This window comes from Ciconia boyciana, chromosome 5 (assembly GCF_034638445.1).
Source record: "Ciconia boyciana chromosome 5, ASM3463844v1, whole genome shotgun sequence".
In the NCBI taxonomy this organism is placed as follows: Eukaryota; Metazoa; Chordata; class Aves; order Ciconiiformes; family Ciconiidae; genus Ciconia; species Ciconia boyciana.
The window spans coordinates 66,893,166-66,914,264 of NC_132938.1; the positions used below are offsets into that span (position 1 = coordinate 66,893,166).

Here is a 21,099-nt window from a genome sequence, read left to right on the forward strand (position 1 = left end):
TAATCATAGAATCATAGAATGATTTGGGTTGGAAGAGACCTTAAAGATCATCTAGTTCCAATCCCCCTGCCACGGGGCAGGGACACCTTCCACTAGGCCAGGTTGGTCAAAGCCCCATCCAGCCTGGCCTTGAACACTTCCAGGGACGGGGCATCCACAACTTCTCTGGGCAACCTGTTCCAGTGCCTCACCACCCTCATAGTGAAGAATTTCTTCCTTATATCTAATCTAAATCTACCGTCTTTCAGCCTAAAGCCATTACTGTCTGTCCTATCTCTACATGCCCTTGTAAGAAGTCCCTCTCCAGCTTTCTTGTAGGCCCCCTTCAGGTACTGGAAGGCTGCTATAAGGTCTCCCCGGAGCCTTCCCTTCTCCAGGCTGAACAACCCCAACTCTCTCAGCCTGTCTTCATAGGAGAGGTGCTCCAGCCTTCTGATCATCTTTGTGGCCCTCCTCTGGACTTGCTCCAACAGGTCCATGTCCTCCTTATGTTGGGGGCCCCAGAGCTGAACATAGTACTCCAGGTGGGGTCTCAGAGGGGCAGAATCACCTCCCTCGACCTGCTGGTGCATTCTTTTGATGCATCCCAGGATACATTTGGCTTTCTGGGCTGCAAGCGCACATTGCTGGCTCATATTCAGTTTTTCATCCACCAATACCCCCAAGTCCTTTTCCACAGGGCTGCTCTCAAGCCATTCTCTGCCCAGCCTGTATTTGTTCTTGGGATTGCCCCGAACTAAGTGCAGGATCTAGGCACTTGGCCTTGTTGAACTTCATGAGGTTCACATGGGCCCCCCTCTCAAGCCTGTCAAGGTCCCTCTGGATGGCATCCCTTCCCTCCAGTGTGTCGACCGCACCACACAGCTTGGTGTCATTGGCAAACGTGCTGAGGGTGCACTCAATCCCACTATCCATGTCTCCAACAAACATGTTAAATGGCACTGGTCCCAGTACCGATCCCTGAGGAACGCCACTTGTCACTCATCTCCATGTGCAGCTGTTTAAATTTTTTGCGTTAGAGGAAGAAACATGCGATGTTCTATAGTGTCTTTATTAGGCAGAGAATGTTCTGATTTGCCTTCTTGACAAAATCTGCTGTGCTGAGAGATACTCTGATGCTGACATGCTTCTCTCTCTGTCCCGCAGGGTGGTCACTTTGACCTGGCTGACCGAATGTTTCACAGTGTACGGGAGGCTTGGTATTCAGCGTCGAAGCACAACATGGCAGATGTGAAAGAGCTCATCCCAGAGTTCTTCTATCTCCCCGAGTTCCTGCTCAATTCCAACAATTTTGACCTAGGTAGGCAGAAAGAGCTTGATAGCGTTGCTACAGGGTGGAAGAGCAGTGCCAGACAGTCCAACATGCGGAAAGTGTCTCGTAATACAGGCAGAAGAAGATCTGTTTAACTGTATGAGAAAATGATAGATGACTTGCACGTTCTGATGTGGAAGCATAAGCAGGACTACTTCTGGTATTTCCTGATACTACGTGTTTATTCAATATTATATTTGGAAGTCTGAATGATTCAGAACTCATCATTTCATTGGGAAGAGTGCAGCAGGAATTCTTGTTTCCTCTGTGATACCTCAGATTTACTTTTTTTAGATTTATCAGCCTTAAGATATATTCTCAAGCAGTGAGTGTTCATTTTAAGCAATTAATGCAAAGTTTGTTCTGACAATTGCTGAACAAGACACTGAAACACCGAAAAAGGATTTTTGTTTGGAGTGGCATGTTTTAGTTGATTTTTGGTTTTTTACGAGTTCAAAACGCACAGATAATCATGTTTTACTTGGAGTTTCTCTGGTTTGCATTTTTTTCCATGTAACTTGCTACTCCATGATGGTGTTCACCATCTTTTTTGCATATTTTTCTAAGCTTTGCAAAATCCGTTTGACAGTCTTCACTTATAGAACTCCCTCTTAAAGCATTCTTAAAGGTTTTGTTGAAATGTCACAGTTAGCTTTTGTGAGAGTGATCATTCAACAGGAGTCAAATTTCACACCTTTTGGCCATAGGAGATACATGTTCCTTAGTATGTATGTCAGTCATTAAGCTCTTATTTTCTGAGCTTTGTGCTGTGAAGCTAATGGCAAGAGTAAAGGTTACTCATCGTACGTTTTGACGGCCTCAAATCCTTTATTCAAAATGTATTGTAAGAGTTTGGAAGCACAACCTTACAAAAACAAAAGCAAAACCGAAAGAACACCCCACAAAACCTCTCCCAAGTATATTTCACCCAGAAGGGTATGGCCATTACCAGAAGAATGTTGAGGTCTTGTCCACTTAGCTTCATATCTGATAATTTTGGACTGTGACCATCAGAGTCCTAGAAATTCTTCACAGAGCATTTGGAACAACAGTAGAAAAGGTTTTGTTATGAACAACTGTCAAACACTGTGTGATACTTCTGATTGTGTTAATTCATAGCAATCCCGCTCCCCTTCCCCCCAGATAAAAATAGAGGAAGATTCAAAATCTGGTGATGCAAGCAGTGTTTCTGTTGGAGCAATGTACTTAGTACTTGTGTACCCCTGTAAACTTGGAAATTTGTTGGTGTTCCTCTGAGCTAATAGGAAGTGTGGAATTGTCTCTTGGCAACAAGCACAAAACAAGAATATAACTGGGAAGTCTTAACAAATACATTTTTAGTAATCGCAACATGCCACCATTTAACGTTTGGAGTGGGAAGGGGCTATCCGGGACACAGATGAATGTATGTGGCCAGACCATGCCCAGGAAAATCACCGATGTCCTTGGGTGTGAAGCTGGTGGGGGATACCAGTTAGCTCTTCACTGTTATGAAATGAATATTTAGCCTGTACTCCTGTGATGTGTAGCCATTCTTATGGGTAAAACAATTCCATTCCTTGATAAGAATGTTTGTATTGTGAAGAAAATAAATCCTGGGATGAAATACTATTCCACCAAGGCTTCTCGGTACAGTTTGCTGTTACACTGTCTCATACTGGGATTTATTTTCTTCAAAATATACTCAGTTGACATGCCATTGCTATATATGTACTGAACAGATGCCTAAATACAGGAAATTATGTCCTCTCTTAAACTGGGGCTAGCACATTTATTCCAGTTTTCCTCATAGAATAAGAACAAGGAAGTCAAAAAGAGATAAGAAAATGAACCTTGCTGTGCTGATTCCTCTGGGTGCAAAATGGACAGCTGCTGTGGTAGCAGTTCCTGGTAGCAGGGTTGGCTGCTTAGGTGTGAGCTAAACTGACAGAACAAGATTCTGGTGGTGCAATGGTTGCAGAAGGCTATTTTACTGGCTGTTGTTTTCATTAACTTTCATGCACTGGAGTGGGTCTTTCCCATGATGGGGAGAGAAAAGCAGAAATTTACTTAAACAGAAAAATAAAGACAAAATAATAATGTTCCAAAAGTACTTGATGGGGAAACATAAAGTTTTTGAGTTCAGACTGTGCATTATGAAGTTGTGAAGACTGAGGAGGAGTAATCTAATGAACAACTCTAGCTAGAAGGGTAATGTTTGTTTTGAAGAGCGTATGCTGAAACACTATCATCATCTTCGAAAGTCTTAGCAAGGAATATTTGAATTCTTCCTCCTGCGAGTAATCTTACATGAACAGGCAGAATTTTTCATGTTTTATTCCTGACATTTAAAAACAACACAGTATTTTAAAGAAAAGACTGAAATGGCTTGCTTTGTAAAGGAAAGGTGTTGGAATTTGATTATTTTTTTTTAATAATTTTTTTCACCATTGCTGTTGCAGTGCAGTTTCAGTGCTTCTCTCCAAATTTTTCTTTTTCTTTTTTTTTTTTTAATAGGTTGCAAACAAAATGGCACTAAACTTGGCGATGTAATACTACCCCCGTGGGCAAAAGGAGATCCTCGTGAATTTATCAGAGTTCATCGGGAGGTAATTTGCATTTTAATAATGACAATAGCAAATGTCAGTTGGGACTTTCCACTGCATATTAATCTAAGCTCGATTCGTGCAGTCACAGCTACTAGCCAGTCCATGAGTTCTGGGTTGATGGCTAATGGTTGCAAAGGTCTGTAGAACTGGTGTTTCCTCCCCTTCCTTTTTGGCTAGGGAGTACATTGAGGCAAGACTTGCTTCAATGAAAAGCTTAATCAAAACATAACAAGAATATGTCAAAATATATTCTGCATTTTTCTTTGTGGCAGGTGTAGTAGAGTCAACCAATGACCGATATGGCTAGTTTTAATGCTTGCCCTTTGAATTTCAGGCTCTCGAATGTGACTTTGTGAGTGGACATCTGCATGAGTGGATTGACTTGATCTTTGGCTATAAACAGCAAGGTCCTGCTGCAGTAGAAGCTGTAAATGTCTTTCACCATCTCTTCTATGAGGGGCAAGTGGACATATATAACATCAATGATCCATTAAAAGAGACAGCTACCATAGGATTCATAAATAACTTTGGACAGATACCAAAGCAGGTATACCCTTCATAGAATTCTTATTTGCCAGGTGACACTGAAATTGAAATGTGTTAATATAGAACGGGAAAGTGTTTTAGGAGTGAAACTTCCTGGGAGTGTTTTTCCAGAAATATTCTTCCAGTGATGTGAAATTATTTATATTTCCTTTGTAAATGGAACGAAGATCAACTTGTTTTGCAACAACTTTGGGCTTTGCTTGTGAGATTAGAAATATCTTTTTTTTTTTTTTCCCCTTTGCACCCTTAAAATAAAGGCAAAATGAATTGTGGTTCAACTCTAAAAATCAGCATAAAAAAGAAGAATATTCCTGCTGCAAAGTCAGAGGGGAGTAGTGAAAGTGCAGCTTCAAAGTAATGCCTAGTGTTTAGGTATTTTAAGTTATCCTGTAAAAAATAACTTCTATAATAACTTATGCTTCCTTTTTTTTACACCAGCCTCTTGGTGTTCTGCAGGGCTTAGCACATCTTTTATTTGAAGAATCTGTTGGGGAAAAAAACTCAAAATTTACATTAAGAAGATTGACTCTTGTAGGACAGCTATAGTTAAGGAGCTCTATAGACACATTTTTGATACAGCTTTAAAGTTTGTGTTCTCTTTAAGAGATTACATTAAATTATTAAATGTAATATTAAATCTAAAGTTTTACTGTGGTAGGTTTTTAGTTTTTTTGGGGGGTTGAGGGTTTCTTTCTTCCTCTCTTTCTTTTTTTTAATTAGGCATTTATTTAGGGTGTTTTTGCTGTCCAGTGAAACTTTTAAATGTCATTGGTTAATTTTTCCAATCCTAGATCTGGTGGAAACCACAGATACCTTCAGCAATTTACTGGGAACCCTACCCACATGTTGGGAACTCTAGACTACAGCAGCACATAATGTTTCAGGACAGCCACAGGATATTTCCTGTGGGGACCCACTAACAGCTGTCTGTCTCTCATTGCTTGGAAGAAAGGCTAAGAACTGCTCATCTATCCTCTGTGGCTGCTTTTCTCCTTTTCCTTCCTTGCTCTCTCTCAATAATCGACATATGTAGTGGCTCTTAAGTAATAATCAATCACTGGGTTGTGATGATAATCAGACATGGCCCAGCTAAAGCCACATGAACAGATAAAGACTGGGGCTGAGAGCAGGGCAATGGAAGAGCACCTCAGCTGAGTCCAAAGGTCTGCCTGAATCTTGAAATGCCTGTTAGATACAAACCTATAATGAGATCTACCAGAAATTGCATGACACTTTGCTAGAGGAAATAGGCAGACTGCAATAAATTCGGGAAACTGAAAACTCCTTCCTTAAGTCATTTTTGGTGGCAAGTGCTCTTGGAGCACATTTTTATGTAACTGTAGGGTTTTGCTATGACCCTCTGTGACTTTCCACAGGGGATCTAGGGCAGGCTATCTCAGTGACGTGGCTGCTGTGCACTTTTTCACTCCTTTGCTGCATGGAGATGTAACATGAGGACTACGTCATCTTTATCCCATCTCTTCCACCAGTAATGCCCCTGGTAGTTCTGTTTCCTATTTTAAAAAGTTGTGCTGCAAAACATTGCAGAACTGGTGCTGCATTTGGAAGAGGGCTCTCGCAGACTCTGCTAGGGTCCCGAGGTGCCACAGCTTGGGGGGGCAGAGCAGAACAAATAAGCAAGAGGAACGGTTGCTCAAAGGAGAAAGGAGGTGTGGTTTTTTTTTTTCTTGCTGGAACTGATGTTTTTTGAGATCAGTTGTCCATGTGAACACTGTATGATGTGTGTTCTCTCTCCGTCTTCTCATAGCCCAGCCAGATGGGAGGCATACTGTAGTTCAGGGAGAGCTGTGGCATGTAGGCCTGTTGTTACCCTTCGTACCCAGACTGTAGGTGCGAGCAGTAGAAACGTGTGTGCATGCTTGTAGCTCAGCTACCTCAGGCTTATGCGTGTTCCCTCTGCTTTGGATAGGCAAACAGGTAACACATCTCAAAGGGCTGTAAGGAAAATAACTTTCAGCCTTGGAATTTCATTTCTCCTTTCAGTGCTGTAATAACCTCTCTGCAAAAGAGTAATCGAAATCTTACAAAATATCACTCAATGCTTATATTTTTCATTTACATATTATAATACATAGCATCTACCATCCAAGATGTTTATTATGAATTTATCATGTGATAAACCTTAGTGTGTGTCGTGGACGATCACGACTTATTAGAAGCGATGATCAGCTTGTTTTAACACTGAGATACCAGGAATGGTTACTGAAGCAGTAAAATGGAAATTCAGTCACTTGTAATGAAGACCTAGGCAGAAGATACTTAGTGCTAAGATGCGTTTCTAAGATGCGTGATTGTCATATGTGGTCCAATTACATGCCCACCCATGCTGTTACTCTGTTCTTTGGTAGCCTGGCCGCCTCCAAGTGCGTGAGCTGCTGTTTGTGGGACACAGTTTGTTTCAAAGCCAAAAATTAGGTTTCAGTTTATGCTAAGTTAGAATTTAATACCACGTTATGCATCAACTTTGGGACTTTTGCTTGCTTTACTTCAACTGCTTTTGCAACTGGAGGTAGCTTTAAAAATACTTTGCTCGTGTTATCCTTGTTGGATTTTGTATTGTTTGCTGGAGCCTTATTGAAATGGTTGCCATAAGTTATTAGTGAAAATAACTGTGACCTGCAGAATTTTTAAAAGGTAAATTGGATGCACTGATGATCTTTTTAAGCTTGTGCTCTTGTAAACCGTTAATTTTTGATGATAATTAATTTCTTGATGAATTTCAGCTCTTTAAAAAACCACACCCACCAAAGCGTGTTAGAAGCCGTCTGAATGGAGAGGCTGTGGGAACCTCTGTGCCCCCTGGTTCCACAGGTGACAAGATTTTTTTCCATCATTTGGACAACCTGCGGCCGTCTCTTGCCCCAGTGAAAGGTAAACTGTAAAACCACAGTAATTATTCCTATTTCTTTGCCAGAGCATTCAGACTTTCAGCAAGATTATCCTTTTTCATGTTTTGCTTAGTTGTAATGTTCTTAATGCCTGTACTTTTGTGAGAAAGACAAATTTAAAATATCCTAATGCTGTAAGATTATGTTCTTAGCTACCTTAAAGTATACTTGGGAAGCACCAAATCTGTGCCCATTTAATATAACTTTTTTAAAAATAGAGGGATAAAACTGGGCCCAAGCACCTCTTTAAAGTTTTAATTTTACAAACAATATTCAGGGGACATTGCTTCTGGGCCTGCAATAGCCTCAATTTTTGTGATTTTCATAGCAGAAGGATTCTTTATCGCAGTGCCAAGAAATGTTGGCAGGAAAGAGTGGTGTTGGTAGCTGCACTGAGACAAAAAAGGTGGTTTTTTACTTCATATCTGACACTGGACTGAACAAAAGTTAATTGTCTGTGAGGCGGGTAAATGCTATACAGTGATTTCTTTCCTAGTTAATTAAATGAACCTGTGCCTGCCTGCCGTAAAGACAGAAGGACGTACTATTACACAGGACATAGCAGGGCTACACTCTAAGACAGGAAATTAGAAAGCTCTAATCTGTATTTGCAAAGCTTGAGGAAAAGCAGGTAGCACACCATGGGCTGTAGTCAGGAATGTAGCCTGTGGGAATGCTTGGCCAAGATGTTGGAATCGATACCAAAAACTTACTTTTACTTGTGCCAAAAATGGTACAATCACTTCTAATGATTACAGACATCTTGTCTGAAGAACACCTTGTGCAGCATTGCAGGTGGGATCAGAGCTATCTGTGATCCTTGGGGTGTTCTCACTGCATGGTGCTTAGCTCTGCTTTTGTTAGGAATGTAGCAAAAGTGGCCATCGTTGCAGCTGAAACAAAGATTTGTATAACATAGCAATACAGAGATCCTGCTTTTGCAGAGCATCAAGTATTTAATGGGATCAGATGGTATTTGTGCTAGCAATAAAACATAACCCCATCTTCTTTTTTTTTTTAGAGCTCAAGGAGCCTGTGGGACAGATTGTGTGTACTGATAAAGGCATTCTGGCAGTAGAACAGAATAAGGTTCTCATCCCGCCTACATGGAATAAAACTTTTGCTTGGGGCTATGCAGACCTCAGCTGTAGACTGGGTACCTACGAGTCAGACAAGGTTTGTAATCTGAAGTTTGTTTCAGTGCTGAATGTACCAAAAGCAATTAGTACTCAATAGTGAAAACATCTAACAATGGAAATTTATTTCACATGTGAATGAGATAATCTTGTACTGCATGGTTTATTGCTCCCTATCTCATGGTCTTCATCAGAACGCTGGCAGAATGACATAAACCAATTAATAATAAATTTTTACCAGGTCTGCAAAACATGAATGAATTAAATCTATCAGTTAAAGCTCATCTCTCGTGTTCTCTTGGGAGGCATCTTATGGCAGAGGCTGGAATTGCTCCTATTTGAGGAAACACTGCATAACAGCGATATTTTAGTTATTTAATGGTCCAGTGTGCAGGGTAGCATGCAGGCTTTTATTTTTATCCTACCAAGCACTAATCCTGCAAGTAATTCTTCTTTGTTTTCTTTATTTTTAGGCAGTAATTGTTTATGAGTGTTTGTCAGAATGGGGTCAGATACTGTGTGCCATTTGCCCCAACCCCAAACTAGTTATCACTGGAGGAACAAGCACAGCAGTGTGTGTGTGGGAAATGGGCATCTCCAAAGAAAAAGCTAAAGCCCTCACACTGAAACAGGTAAAATACAATAAAGATGCCTTTTATTAACATGTAAATTATGTTACAAGATCAAAGGAATTATGAAAGGGGTATTGCTCATACAGTAAGCTTTGAAACCGTGAGTCCAGCAGACCTTTGGAGAATTGAGTAGTCAAGGTATTGATCTGCACTGAAAGTGGGCAAAATGCGTCTTTAAAATTACAATGTTTTTAATTATAGTTGATCATCAGGAGCTTTTTGGAGAGATGGGGAATTTGGTAGTGATGTTAACAAAATTATACAGGTGTGTTTTTTGTGAAATCATCTGCTTTATTGTAGTGTTGTATGTAAAATACCCCCATCTGAAAACTGTCGGGGAGGGCAGTGAAGGAAACTGTCTTAAGGGTTCATTTTCCTTTTTAAATTTTTTTTTAAATTACTTTTTTCTTTAAAAACGTATTACACTTTTGCACAAAACTTTGCTCTTTCTGGCAGTGATGTTTGTGGAGCAGAGTATACTTGTTCAGGATCACCTTAAGTTGTTCTTGCTTTGTTAATTCAAAACATTAACTTTCAGTCTAACAAACGAGCACCCATGCTTTAAAGTGAGTTGCAGCTAAGTGCAGAGTAAGTCTTGTGAGTTTACTAAAAAAAAAAAAACACACCAACAAAACCAACACAACCAAAATCACAAAACGCACCCACAAACAAAACACACACACACCACCCCCCAACTATCTCAAAATATTCTAGAAGCTGTGTATCATTGTTATAGACAGCTAGGTTGTTATGTGTTACTGTTCCTGTTAGTGTCTTAATAGCAGGATTTTTTCCAGAGGAAAGCTTCCACTCAAACTTAAGAAATTTAGAGAATTATTAAATAACTTCCCTTGCACAGTCTCCAACAACTGTCCAAAGCTGTGTTTCCAAAGCGTTTTACTTAAGAACAGTGCAAGATAAAACACTGTATCTTGAATTTCAGGGCAACATATTGAAGGCCATTTACTGTACTTCAGCCAATGATTTGTGACTGACTAAGCTGCAATAATCTGACTGTATTCCAGACTCCTGTTCCAATGGTTAGGTTAAGCCTAAAATGTAAAAGCAGCGCCTAATACAAGTAGATGCTCATAATTTTCTCCTCCTTCCAATTGACTTTGCCTTTTTGGTTGCAACTCTTTCTTGTCTCTCTTAGCTTTTCTCAAACATCAACAGAAGTTTATATAGGAGCCATTTTATATTTACAAAGAATTTCTGTGTTCAGAATGTAATTTCAGGTGCAGCCTGAACACACATTGACCCTATAAATAGGCTACTGATGCAGATGGAGGATGCAGAATGGGTTAGAAATTTATTTTTGGTTTTTTTTCAGTAGAAGGCTATATAACATTAGACCCTTGAAATCTGGTTTTGTGAGAGTACTTTTTAAATGGAAAAAGTACTACTACTATCATTTTCAATTATGAAAATAGTTGCCAACTGAATACTTGTCAGTCAGTTGCATCTTCTGGTAGGATATTCACGTTTACATTATCTGAATCTTTTCAGATAAGTGGGTTTAATGTAGCAATTTTTGTGCTCTCTCCTGATTGCAGCTTGTTCCTTCTGACTTTTGTTTTGCAGGCATTACTGGGTCATACTGACACTGTCACATGCTTAACAGCATCACTAGCTTATCACATAATTGTTAGTGGATCACGGGATCGCACCTGCATCATCTGGGATTTGAATAAACTCTCTTTCCTAACACAGCTTCGAGGTCACAGGGCTCCAGTTTCAGCACTCTGTATAAATGAATTAACGGTAAGAACCAAATACCATTCACCAATGTGCAGTGGGAACAATAGCAAGAGTCAGAAGTTATTAAACCAAAGAAAAACAAACTAGGCTTTTCTGTTAGTTTGGCAAAACTTGTATAACTCATCTGAAAACTAATTAGCTGGTTTAGGGAATAATTTGTGTCTTTTGTCCAGACATGCACGTGGGTTTATGCCATGCTGAGCGGCTTGAGCTCGGAAGGGCTTATTAACAGTGCTGGCAGCAATATAGCTAGTGTGGCATTCGAAGTGGGTTGTCAAACGTGCCACAGGAGCTAAGAAGAGATTTTTATATGTGACCTTGGTTGACTTCTGTTCTCTTATGCTTCCTTTAAAGGAAGCAGAAGATACCTTGGATGAAGCTGCAGTGACAATTGTAGTGGAAACAGACATATCCTAAAAGCTTGTCTCCGTGGTGGTCCTATAAATTAACGGGTTGCCATTTATCCAGGTCCCATGCACATCAAAGAGTTTGTCTGAGTTGAAACTTTATGTAGGTGGTCCATCAGGGCTGGATGGACCATGTTGCAACTGGAGCAGATGTAGTGGTTGAAATCAAGACAAAATGGAGCTGTAATGCAAGGAGGGGGTAGCAAGAGGCACAGTTCATTAGCTGCTAGTAGTCTGGTGGTTGTAGCGTTGCCAGTGTTTTAGATTGCAACTCCCATTTCCCCTCTGCACTGGTTTGGGCCATCTCTTGCTCTTTTCCCAATAAGGAAGCAAATGAAATTTTAAGGTGGTGCGTGTTTGTGAAAAAGAGCGAAGTCAACATGAACAGAGTCTTTGAAAATTGAGAAAGGAAAGTACTGAAAATATGCTGTTGGATTGTTATGCTGTGAAAAGTGGAGGAATTGGTCTACTCGTTCTGTGCTGTAAATACAACAAATAGGTTGCTTCTAAGTCTGGTTTTCTGTGTACAATTTTAAAAAAATGCATATTGTCCTAAAGATTTGTTTAGGTGGCCAAACTCAGCTTGAATGGAACTTCCTGAAGAGTGCCAGCCTTGATGGCTGAACTTGGTTTATAAATGAGCCTGGCTTATATTTTTGCTGAGAAGACCTGAGACTTGTATTGAAATTTGGAAATGTTATTTGTCTTTGCAGGGGGATATTGTATCATGTGCTGGCACTTACATCCATGTATGGAGCATTAATGGCAGCCCTACTGCAAGCGTAAACACTTTCACTGGCCGAAGCCAGCAAATAATGTGTTGCTTTGTGTCAGAGATGAATGAGTGGGATACCCAGAACGTCATAGTAACGGGACATTCGGACGGAGTTGTCCGGGTAAGTACCAGGTATCACTGCTTGGAAAAATAAGTTTACACCTTGGTGGTGGTGGTAGTAGTAGTTAGAGAAGTCGTGTCTATGCAACAGACTGTCCTGGCTGGTACCAAAAGTAGTCCTGCTATACGTGGGTCCTCCACCTGAACAATTAGTCCTGCAGGAAGGAGGGAGTCCAGGCTGGGTAGATGATGCAGGCTGCTTTTGGTGCTGGAACGAGCTCTGCCGTTTCTGCACAGGGTGGTGCACTGTATCCTGTCCACAAGTTAGATGGACATGGAAGATTCATGGAAAACTCTTTCAGTGAGCTGACGTTCTTCCTGTGCAGTCTTTCACTTTTCTTTCTCCCTTTCAATGTACCCATTGTGATGTGGTAACTAGTAATAGTCAGCAGCACACATTTTCCTTCCTGCTCTATTTTGGTCACTTTTGGTCACCAGCTTTCATGCCTGGACATTGTAGTTTTAATTCACCATTTTTCTACAGTTCACCAGTTTTCTACACACCTTGAGACAATTCATTTTGCTGCCTAGAAAGAAGAGAGGAACTTAGTGGCATCTCTGATCACTGCGAGTCTAACCTGATTTTCAGTACTTTGCTGTGTGCAGTCCTGGGTCTGCCTTAACTGGAGTCTGCTGGTCAGATTGCTATGTGGAGTGGTTTTTTTTAATTTGAACAGCTAAGATGATAAATAACAGCACAAGACTTGTTCACTTGTGATTCAGGCATGAACACAGATGTCCTCTTATAGTATCTAGGGCTTAGTATGGAGATGTGACCTGCCTCTTGTGCTACCAGTGCAAATGCACAGTTCTGATAAGCCATCTTAACTCTAGAAGTAGCTCAGAAGAAAGCTAAGAGTTCAGTACATGCCACTTTGCTTATCCCCTGTCCCTCCAGTTCTGGCGGATGGAGTTTTTGCAAGTACCAGAAACACCAGCTCCAGAGCCTGTAGAGATGCTGGAAATGCAAGAGGATTGTCAGGAAGCACAAATAGGTATGTCTCCTGACAAGTGTTTCGTATTTGCCTTTTATCTGATCTTCGCTATACATAGGTAAAATCCTGTGGTTACACAGTGCAGAATGGACAATGGGGATTTTGTCTCAAAAGACAATAGACATCCAGTGGACATATTAAATAGACCATCTGAGTTCTTTGTTCACCGCCTTGCTTCTGGTAGTTTCATACTGCTATAAGTAAGAAAAAATCATGCCCATCATAGCTTTTTTCCTGTGAAGACTGAACTTTTCTGTGTGTGGTTGTTTCTGCTATGGGTGAACCTAATGTATGCTACCATTGTCCAAAAGCTAGATTTTCTTTTTTGTTTTATTTTGAAATGGAATTATAGCATAACAGCAGAGTTAAAAAATCTACTGATGGAACAGCATGCTGTTTAGACAAGCAATGCTGGACATATCATTTTCCCCTGTTAGAAAATTTTGGTCCATGCTTGATGGGTCCATCAATTTTGGTCCATGCTTTTAGACATCTGATCTTCCTCTTGCCCTCTTCATATTGAAGATATGATCTGGGTTTGGATCTGGATTGCATGATATGCATTAGTAATTATTATATAAATAGAGCTCTTTTTTTTTCCCCGTGTCACTAGGAATATAAATATCTTTGGCAGTTGCTTTTTTGTATTAACAAAACCTGTTATTAACAAATCTGCATCATGTTTCTCAGTCAAATGGAGTTTCAGCATAGCTGACTGTGCTCACTTGTGTAAGTTTTGGTGAAAGGCAGCAGGACTTGGTTTTGCTAACTTGAGCATTTTTGAAAATTTTACTCATTGTGTCTGTCATAGCCTACCTCAGACGGACTGTCATAAGAGATAGCTTCAGCTAAGGAGTCCTGTTTTCTGACAGACCAGTGCGAAAAAGGTGAATAGTGTGATTCCTGGCAGGAGCTGAATCTCTGCAAAGGCTTTGAGATGCCTGCAGGCAGTTTCCCTCTAGTCTGCTGTGGTGGTACCTGTTGGGTTGTAGGTAGTGCAACAGCAGAATACGGAAAAAGCTCAGGCTATAAGCAACCTTTCTAACAACTTCTTCTCTCCTATTGGGTGAATCCAGGGCAGGAAGCCCATGAAGAGGACAGCAGTGACTCCGAGGCAGATGATCCATGCGTAGGCCAGGACATGAAACCACAGGAGAGCCAGAGTCAACCAAGCAGCACCAGCCACAGGCCTAGGTCATCATCAAACAGAGCAGCAGCAGCATGGTCAGCAGACAGTGGCTCTGATGACTCCAGGCGTTGGTCAGACCAGCTCAGCTTGGATGAGAAAGATGGCTTTATCTTTGTGAATTATTCTGAGGGACAAGCAAAAATGCATCCCCATGCTCAGGTTAACCACCCACACCCCAGCTATGCTGAAGCACGGCACTACAGCAAGCTTAAACCAGGTAAAAGAAATTGGGCACACTTCCTCTGTCAGATAAATGTGCTGTCAGCACTGACCCATAAGGCAGTCTCTCTCTATCTATGCAGCTTTGAGCAGAGTTGGCTGATAAATTCCAAAATGGTCGGTGAAGAGAAAAATTTGTGTGTAAAGGTTGCATGTTGTTCAAGCTTTTCCTGAGATGCTGTGGTCAGTTTACTCTGGCCAGCAGCTAAGCCGCTCACTCACCACCACCACCAAAACCCCCTGCAGCAGGATGGTGGAAAGAATAGAAAGAACAAAAGCCAGGGAACTCACAAGTTGAGATAAGGATAGTCTAATAAGCGAAGGAAAGAGAAAGACAAAACAAGCGATGCAAAGGCAATCACTCGCCACCTCCCGCAAGCAGAATGGTGACCAGTCAGTCTCAGAGAAAATGGCTGCCTTCCTCAAAAACCCCTCCTCTCAGTTTTATTGCTGAGCGTGATGTTATATGGTGTTGGATATCCCTTTGGTCAGTTTGAGTCAGCTGTCCAGCTTGTGTCCCCTCCCAATTTACTGCGCACCTCAAAACTCCTGGCGGGGGGTGGGGGGCAGAGCAGAGAGGGGAAAAAGAGAAAAATTTGACAACTCTGCAACTACTGCTGAACAACGGCCAAAACACCAGTATGTCATCAAAAGTGTTTTAGTCACATCCTCAAAACACAGCATCATATGAGCTTTTATGAAGAAAATTAATGACAGTTGGAAATCTGAATCTTGACTTTAAAAATAAAATAAAATAAAAATGAAGCTATCCCAGTCCTGTCAGGCTTTGGTACAGGGCTTTCCTGTGTATGTCACCATTCTCTGCAGCTCCCAACTGGACTTAGAGAAATTGGAGGCTCCATGCATTGTTTTGTATCCTCTCCTTTCTTACATGCATTGGGGAGCAGTTGAAAAATGTGTTTTCCCTGAGTGAAACTCAAGTCAGAGGTAGTTATCTCTGGAGGGAGATTTTTTTCTTTCTACAAAGTCACACATACAGGTATGTTGGGGGAGGAGGGAACAATAATGAGAACAAGCAAATTTGCTTTTTCCCCTCTTACTTCCTGCTCATTTCTAGGATACAGATGGGAGCGTCAGTTGGTGTTTAGAAGCAAACTAACTATGCACACAGCATTTGATCGCAAAGACAACACACATCCAGCAGAAATCACTGCACTTGGCATCTCTAAGTGAGTAGCTCGTAAGCACTTGCTTAAAACATTTTTTCAGTTTTTGTCAGCGGGAAGCGGTACGAACCAGACATTGTTCTTTGTATAATGCTGTTTTGTGGTGCTTCTGTTTAGGGCAGCCTTGTTCAAGGACTGAGATAAAAAAAACTAGTAAAATAAGTAGACTTATTCAGCTGTGTTATGTTACATAGAGTGTTGTTACAGCTCCGTTTCTCAGTCAGACCAGGCTAATTTGCACATTAGTTACTATGCCAGTAGTTTAACATATTACATATTCTGACATGTAAAATCAGTCATCGATGTCTGTGCGTTACTGTGCCAGAGTTGTGGCAGGAATGCTTTTGCTTTTTTCTTGCAGGGATCACAGCAGAATTCTTATTGGGGATGGTCGAGGCAGAGTGTTCAGCTGGTCCGTAAGTGATCAGCCTGGCCGATCTGCAGCTGATCACTGGGTGAAGGACGAGGGGGGAGACAGCTGTTCGGGCTGTGCAGTCCGTTTTTCACTCACTGAGAGGCGTCACCATTGCAGGAACTGTGGACAACTCTTCTGCCAGAAGTAAGACAGCCAACAGTCTCCTTTGGGCTCTTTTCCATACAGAATTTTAAACTGGGTAAAGCTGTTGCACACCACAGAACTGTGCTTGAAAGACTGAGGTTTACCTTACCAAAAGAGATCTGATGAAGAAAAAAACATCAAAACACTCAAAACCCCCAGGGAGGAATTAGAAAAGACAGACCAACTCCTTTATAAATCCAGTTAGCAAGACAGATATCAGGAGAGAATGAAATCTGCTTGCAGCTTTGAAAACCTTGTTGCCCATCTGGGAAAAACTCTGTACAAATGAACTTAGCAAAGAAAAGGGGAGGGGGGGAAAAAAAAAACCCAAACCAAACACAAAACCCAAACAAACTTCTTTTGCAGGAACTAGTTGTTCTTCTCAGTCTACAAGCAACCCAGTCAAAATGTAAACTGTGTGCAGGACTGTAAGGATGCTGATTTAGAAGCCAGTAGTATGCAGCCTCAGACAGGAAAATGTATGACACAGAGGATGTATGTGAGCTCCCCTTACCCAGGAACTGAGGTGGGAGTCTCTTCTCTGGTCCACTGGATCAGAGACAGTATTTCTAGTTTCACCTCTGTAGCTATACTTTGAGTCTAAACTGGTGACAACAGCTGTTTTTAAGCTACCTCTCACACAGAGTCATTGCGTTGATTCTGTGGTGATCATACAAGTTAAATTCTGCTTCTACCACACTGCATTGCATTTCTTTGTCAAGATAAGTTTGGATGGTTTTCTGGTATTTGAAGTCATGATCATTTCCACACCTGGATAGAAAATGGCCAGGTTGGGAGAGGACCTGTGTTCACAGCGATGTTTGTTTTCCTCTACAGGTGCAGTAGGTTTCAGTCTGAAATCAAGCGTCTGAAGATTTCATCACCAGTCAGAGTCTGCCAGAACTGCTTCTACAACCTGCAGCATGAGCGGGGTGCAGAGGAGGGGCCCAGAAATTGATGGAGTCCTGGCAAACGGAGACCTTGTCCAGCCCCACCATCAGTCCAAGAACTAGTGAGAGTATCGTGCAGTGATCAGAAGGGATTAGAATATTGTCTGTTTACACTTAAGTTTATACTGAGTTTTAAGCACTAAAAGTAAAAAGGGATCATTGAATTGGTTTGTGTTGACAGAAGGTAAATGAGGCTAACAGCGTAATTAAGTGAAGAGCAAGGCCCAGGAAGACATGATTAATAACCACAAATCCAATAGAACTGTCAACCTGTAAGCCTATGTTGACATGGCTAACAAGAAAATCCTCACTTATCCTAAACACCCGTTCTTGTCTTGTTTTTGTAGAGCTAGTAATCTTTATCGGGGGGAGGGGGAGGGGAAGGCTTTTTAGAAGATAGCTGTAAATCTGCCTTCTTCGCAAGCAACTGTGTATATTGTAAATAAGTATAATGGCCTTTTTATCTAAATATGAACTTAACTGCCTGTTACATGGGACTTCAGATTAACCACTATACTTTGTGTGGCATCTTTATCTCATCTATCAATTTAAATACAAATGTTTAAAAAAAAACAAACAAAAAAACACAAAACAAAAAACAGAAATCTCAAAGGCATTATGCGTATTTCTGTTAAAAATCCAGTCTGTGCATGTTTGTTCTTTCAGTTGCCCACAGTATCTTAATTTAAGTAAGGCTATTCATAGAATTACATGGATTTTTTCAGAAGAAAACATTTTTGAGAATAGGACTTGGAGTATTTTATTCTAGCTGTAAGATAACCAGGAACTAAATTGTACACTTGTGTTGCATTTTATACCAAACTATTTACCACCACAGTGTTGTTCATATTTAATAAGGCCTCTTTTATACATATGTCAGAGCTGCAGTTTTGTTAATTACTTAATGTTCATTAGCAGCTGATTCATGCAGTGCAAGAACCAGCTTTTACCTTCTTTAGTCAATAGCAATTGGCTTGCATATAGGTACAGAATGAGTTCCTTGTGCATAAAATTTAACCGCTGTTGTCCTGTAGCTTGTTTGCAAAAAAAAACTTTTGGAACAATAGGCATTGCTCTAAAACAGGGTGATATTAAGTCGTGTCAGAAATGCTTCTAAGAGCTATCTTCATGTTTCAGCACATGGCATCAACTTGAGGACAGCAGTAGATTTCCATTACGGTTTTTAAGTTCCAATATGAATTTAATTGCAGTATTTTTTTACTACTCTGTCATTTATTTTGCACTACATATGGGATGAAGTAGAGACACTGATATCCACTGGGATTGGAACACGTGCATCAGATAGGCCTATGGACTTAATTTCTGAATGAGGTCTTGCCAGTGGGTTTTTGGTTGGGCGGGGGAGGGGGGGTGGGCGGGGGGGGACGGGGGGCAGGCTGGTGTTTGGTTTGGTTTGGTTTTTTAACATATGTGTATATATTTTGTAAATGGGTGACAAACTGATCTAGATCTAGGTATATTCACAATGGATTCTTTTAAATAGCGGTAAGGATATGACCCAAACCAACAGAAGACAGGTGGCCCCACTTTTGCTCTGCTAGTACTTTAGTGAGTTTGTTCACTCAAGACAATGAGATTATCCTTCACTTGGAATGATTTGGGCAGACTCTGGCCCGGGGACAGCAAATGGTTAAAACCGGCACTGTCGTCGGAATTGCGCCATCAAAAATGCCAGACCTTCTGTGGTGGTGTTGAGCTCCTTCCCGAAGGTCCTTGGCACTGTGGGGGCACACCTGTCTTCTCTTGATTTGAGCTTCTAGCAGTGAATAATTTGTTAATCCTGACCACTTACTATTTACCCTGGTATCCCATGTTTATGCACTGAAGGTTAAATATGTATTTTGATACATGTTTGTTTATTATGTATGTGCTGGTCTGTAAAATGAGATATATTCCTGTTTTGGTATGTATACTAGGTCCCCAAATGAACAGAAAGGCTTCTCTAGAGCCCTTGCACACTGTTGAGTAAATGCAGGTTTGTTGAGATTAGCTGACCCAAATAGATCCCTTTGGATCCCAAGAGTGATGATCAAGTAGCCACGCTGCATGGCTACCCTAACAGATTTGTCCCTAAAAACAAGAAGAGGTCCTCAGTAAGCATGTGCAGAGCACTGGAATTTCTGTGTTCAGCTGTTCTCTCCAACGTTGCCTTCACCCTTCCCAAAATGATGCGAAACCAGCATAGTTCAGAAGACAGGCTAGTGGCCTTAATGTTTTCAGTTTTAAGAAGAGGCTCTTTTAACAACTCTTAAATGCCTTTGAGTCCACAGAGTTTTCTTCCCCTTGCCTCCAGATTTCAAATCAAAACCAAGTTTAAGGAAATCTTCTTTTCTATGGACTGGAACTTGTACAGCCACATAATTAAACCCTAATAAAAACAAGGTTTATGACAATAACACTGATATAATCTAAACACTAAAGCAAACAGTTGGCATATAGTACTAATGCAGGGTCATGAAGACAGTGGGCCGTCAGTGAAGAGGTATTCAACTGCGTTCAGCTACGTAAGCATGTTGTACGGGTGGTGTTCTACACTTTTGATGTTTGGCAGCGTACTAAAAAAAAATCAAGGTCGTCATTCTTTACAAATTCTGTAGTGTAGAGGTTAGTCCCAATTTACATTTTGCAAACAAATCACCACAGCCCTCTGACTTAATTCTTTGGTTGCGCTGTTCCAAAACCCATGTTCTTGCTCGTAGGAGGTGGAGGGGAAAAAACACACCTGCTCATATTTCCTCTGGCAGCTGGTGCTGTGGGCAACTGTTTTGTTCACTTGGGAGTGGGGTGTTTTTCCATTTTTTTTTTCAAGCTTCTAATGCAAATACTTGCTTTGTTTTCCATGTAAAAATCTGTTGAGCAAAAATATACTCATGTACACTAACATTAGTAGACTGTATTCTCTGCAAGTACCTCACATGTCTTCTCCTGCCTTGTTCTTTGTAGTATACTTATTCATGTACTCTTAACATTCGTATGTAGTGTGCAACTGTAATGTCATGCTTATGAGAGGGGGTTGGCTGCCTCTGGCCGACATTCATCAGTTCAATAGCAAAACACTTTAGATAAGTTATTTTGCACTTTCTTATGTATAAAATTGGTAGAAACTTATATTTGCTTTGTATCATTTAAAGATTCCTTTTGTTTCAGTAAATGAACTGTGTATAAAATATTTATGCAGTTAAAACTGTTTTTAGAAAGTATTTTTAATTTCAGCAAGTTTGGTTACTTGTTGCATGACTATTAACACAGCTGACTTTTTGTGTCAGTGCAATGTATATTTTTTTGTCCTGTTATTAACTTGTAAGCCCTAGTTAAATGGCCATTTATTTGTACAGCATCAGGAGTAAATTGAAGATAACTGGCTAAGACTGGAGTCTGGAATTTTGTACTATATTGCAGAATCCAATATCTGTTTTTTGGTGGTTACGTAAAAGGCCTGACGATTTACTATCTAGTGTGCAATCTGTGATATCTGAATGTTCATTGTATATTTGTCTCCAATGCAAAAAGGTAGAGTAACACAATTACAACAATACATGATTAAATGCAATAGTTCAGGTACTGAAGTATTTTTTTCATTTCAAATAAATACCTGCTATTTACCACCAAAAAGCTGTTTTGCATTTGTTGGAAGGACGCAACATTTGCAGCTGAATAAACGTTTTTAACATGGGAGCGGTAACTAATGAGTACATGGTTCTGTATCGTCACGAGGAGTAAATTTCTATTACTTGTTACAGTTTTGCTTTCTGAGCATGAGTACGGTCATCCACAATGATGCAGTGTAAAATCA

At 40.6% G+C, this 21,099-nt stretch overlaps 1 protein-coding gene across 5 annotated transcripts in view; it reads left to right on the plus strand.

Annotated features, from left to right (window-relative positions):
• WDFY3 (WD repeat and FYVE domain containing 3) overlaps positions 1 to 21,099 on the plus strand; it is a 182,604-nt gene extending 161,505 nt beyond the window's left edge. For all 5 annotated transcript variants that reach the window (XM_072863213.1, XM_072863212.1, XM_072863214.1 and 2 more), the window contains 13 exons: positions 1,147 to 1,300; positions 3,809 to 3,900; positions 4,235 to 4,447; positions 7,191 to 7,338; positions 8,377 to 8,531; positions 8,965 to 9,123; positions 10,708 to 10,887; positions 12,005 to 12,187; positions 13,085 to 13,181; positions 14,258 to 14,587; positions 15,668 to 15,779; positions 16,138 to 16,335; positions 17,173 to 21,099. In XM_072863213.1, coding sequence (XP_072719314.1) covers positions 1,147 to 1,300; positions 3,809 to 3,900; positions 4,235 to 4,447; positions 7,191 to 7,338; positions 8,377 to 8,531; positions 8,965 to 9,123; positions 10,708 to 10,887; positions 12,005 to 12,187; positions 13,085 to 13,181; positions 14,258 to 14,587; positions 15,668 to 15,779; positions 16,138 to 16,335; positions 17,173 to 17,293 — 2,142 coding nt within the window. In that variant the 3' untranslated portion in view covers positions 17,294 to 21,099. The remainder of the gene's footprint in view (positions 1 to 1,146; positions 1,301 to 3,808; positions 3,901 to 4,234; positions 4,448 to 7,190; positions 7,339 to 8,376; positions 8,532 to 8,964; positions 9,124 to 10,707; positions 10,888 to 12,004; positions 12,188 to 13,084; positions 13,182 to 14,257; positions 14,588 to 15,667; positions 15,780 to 16,137; positions 16,336 to 17,172) is intronic.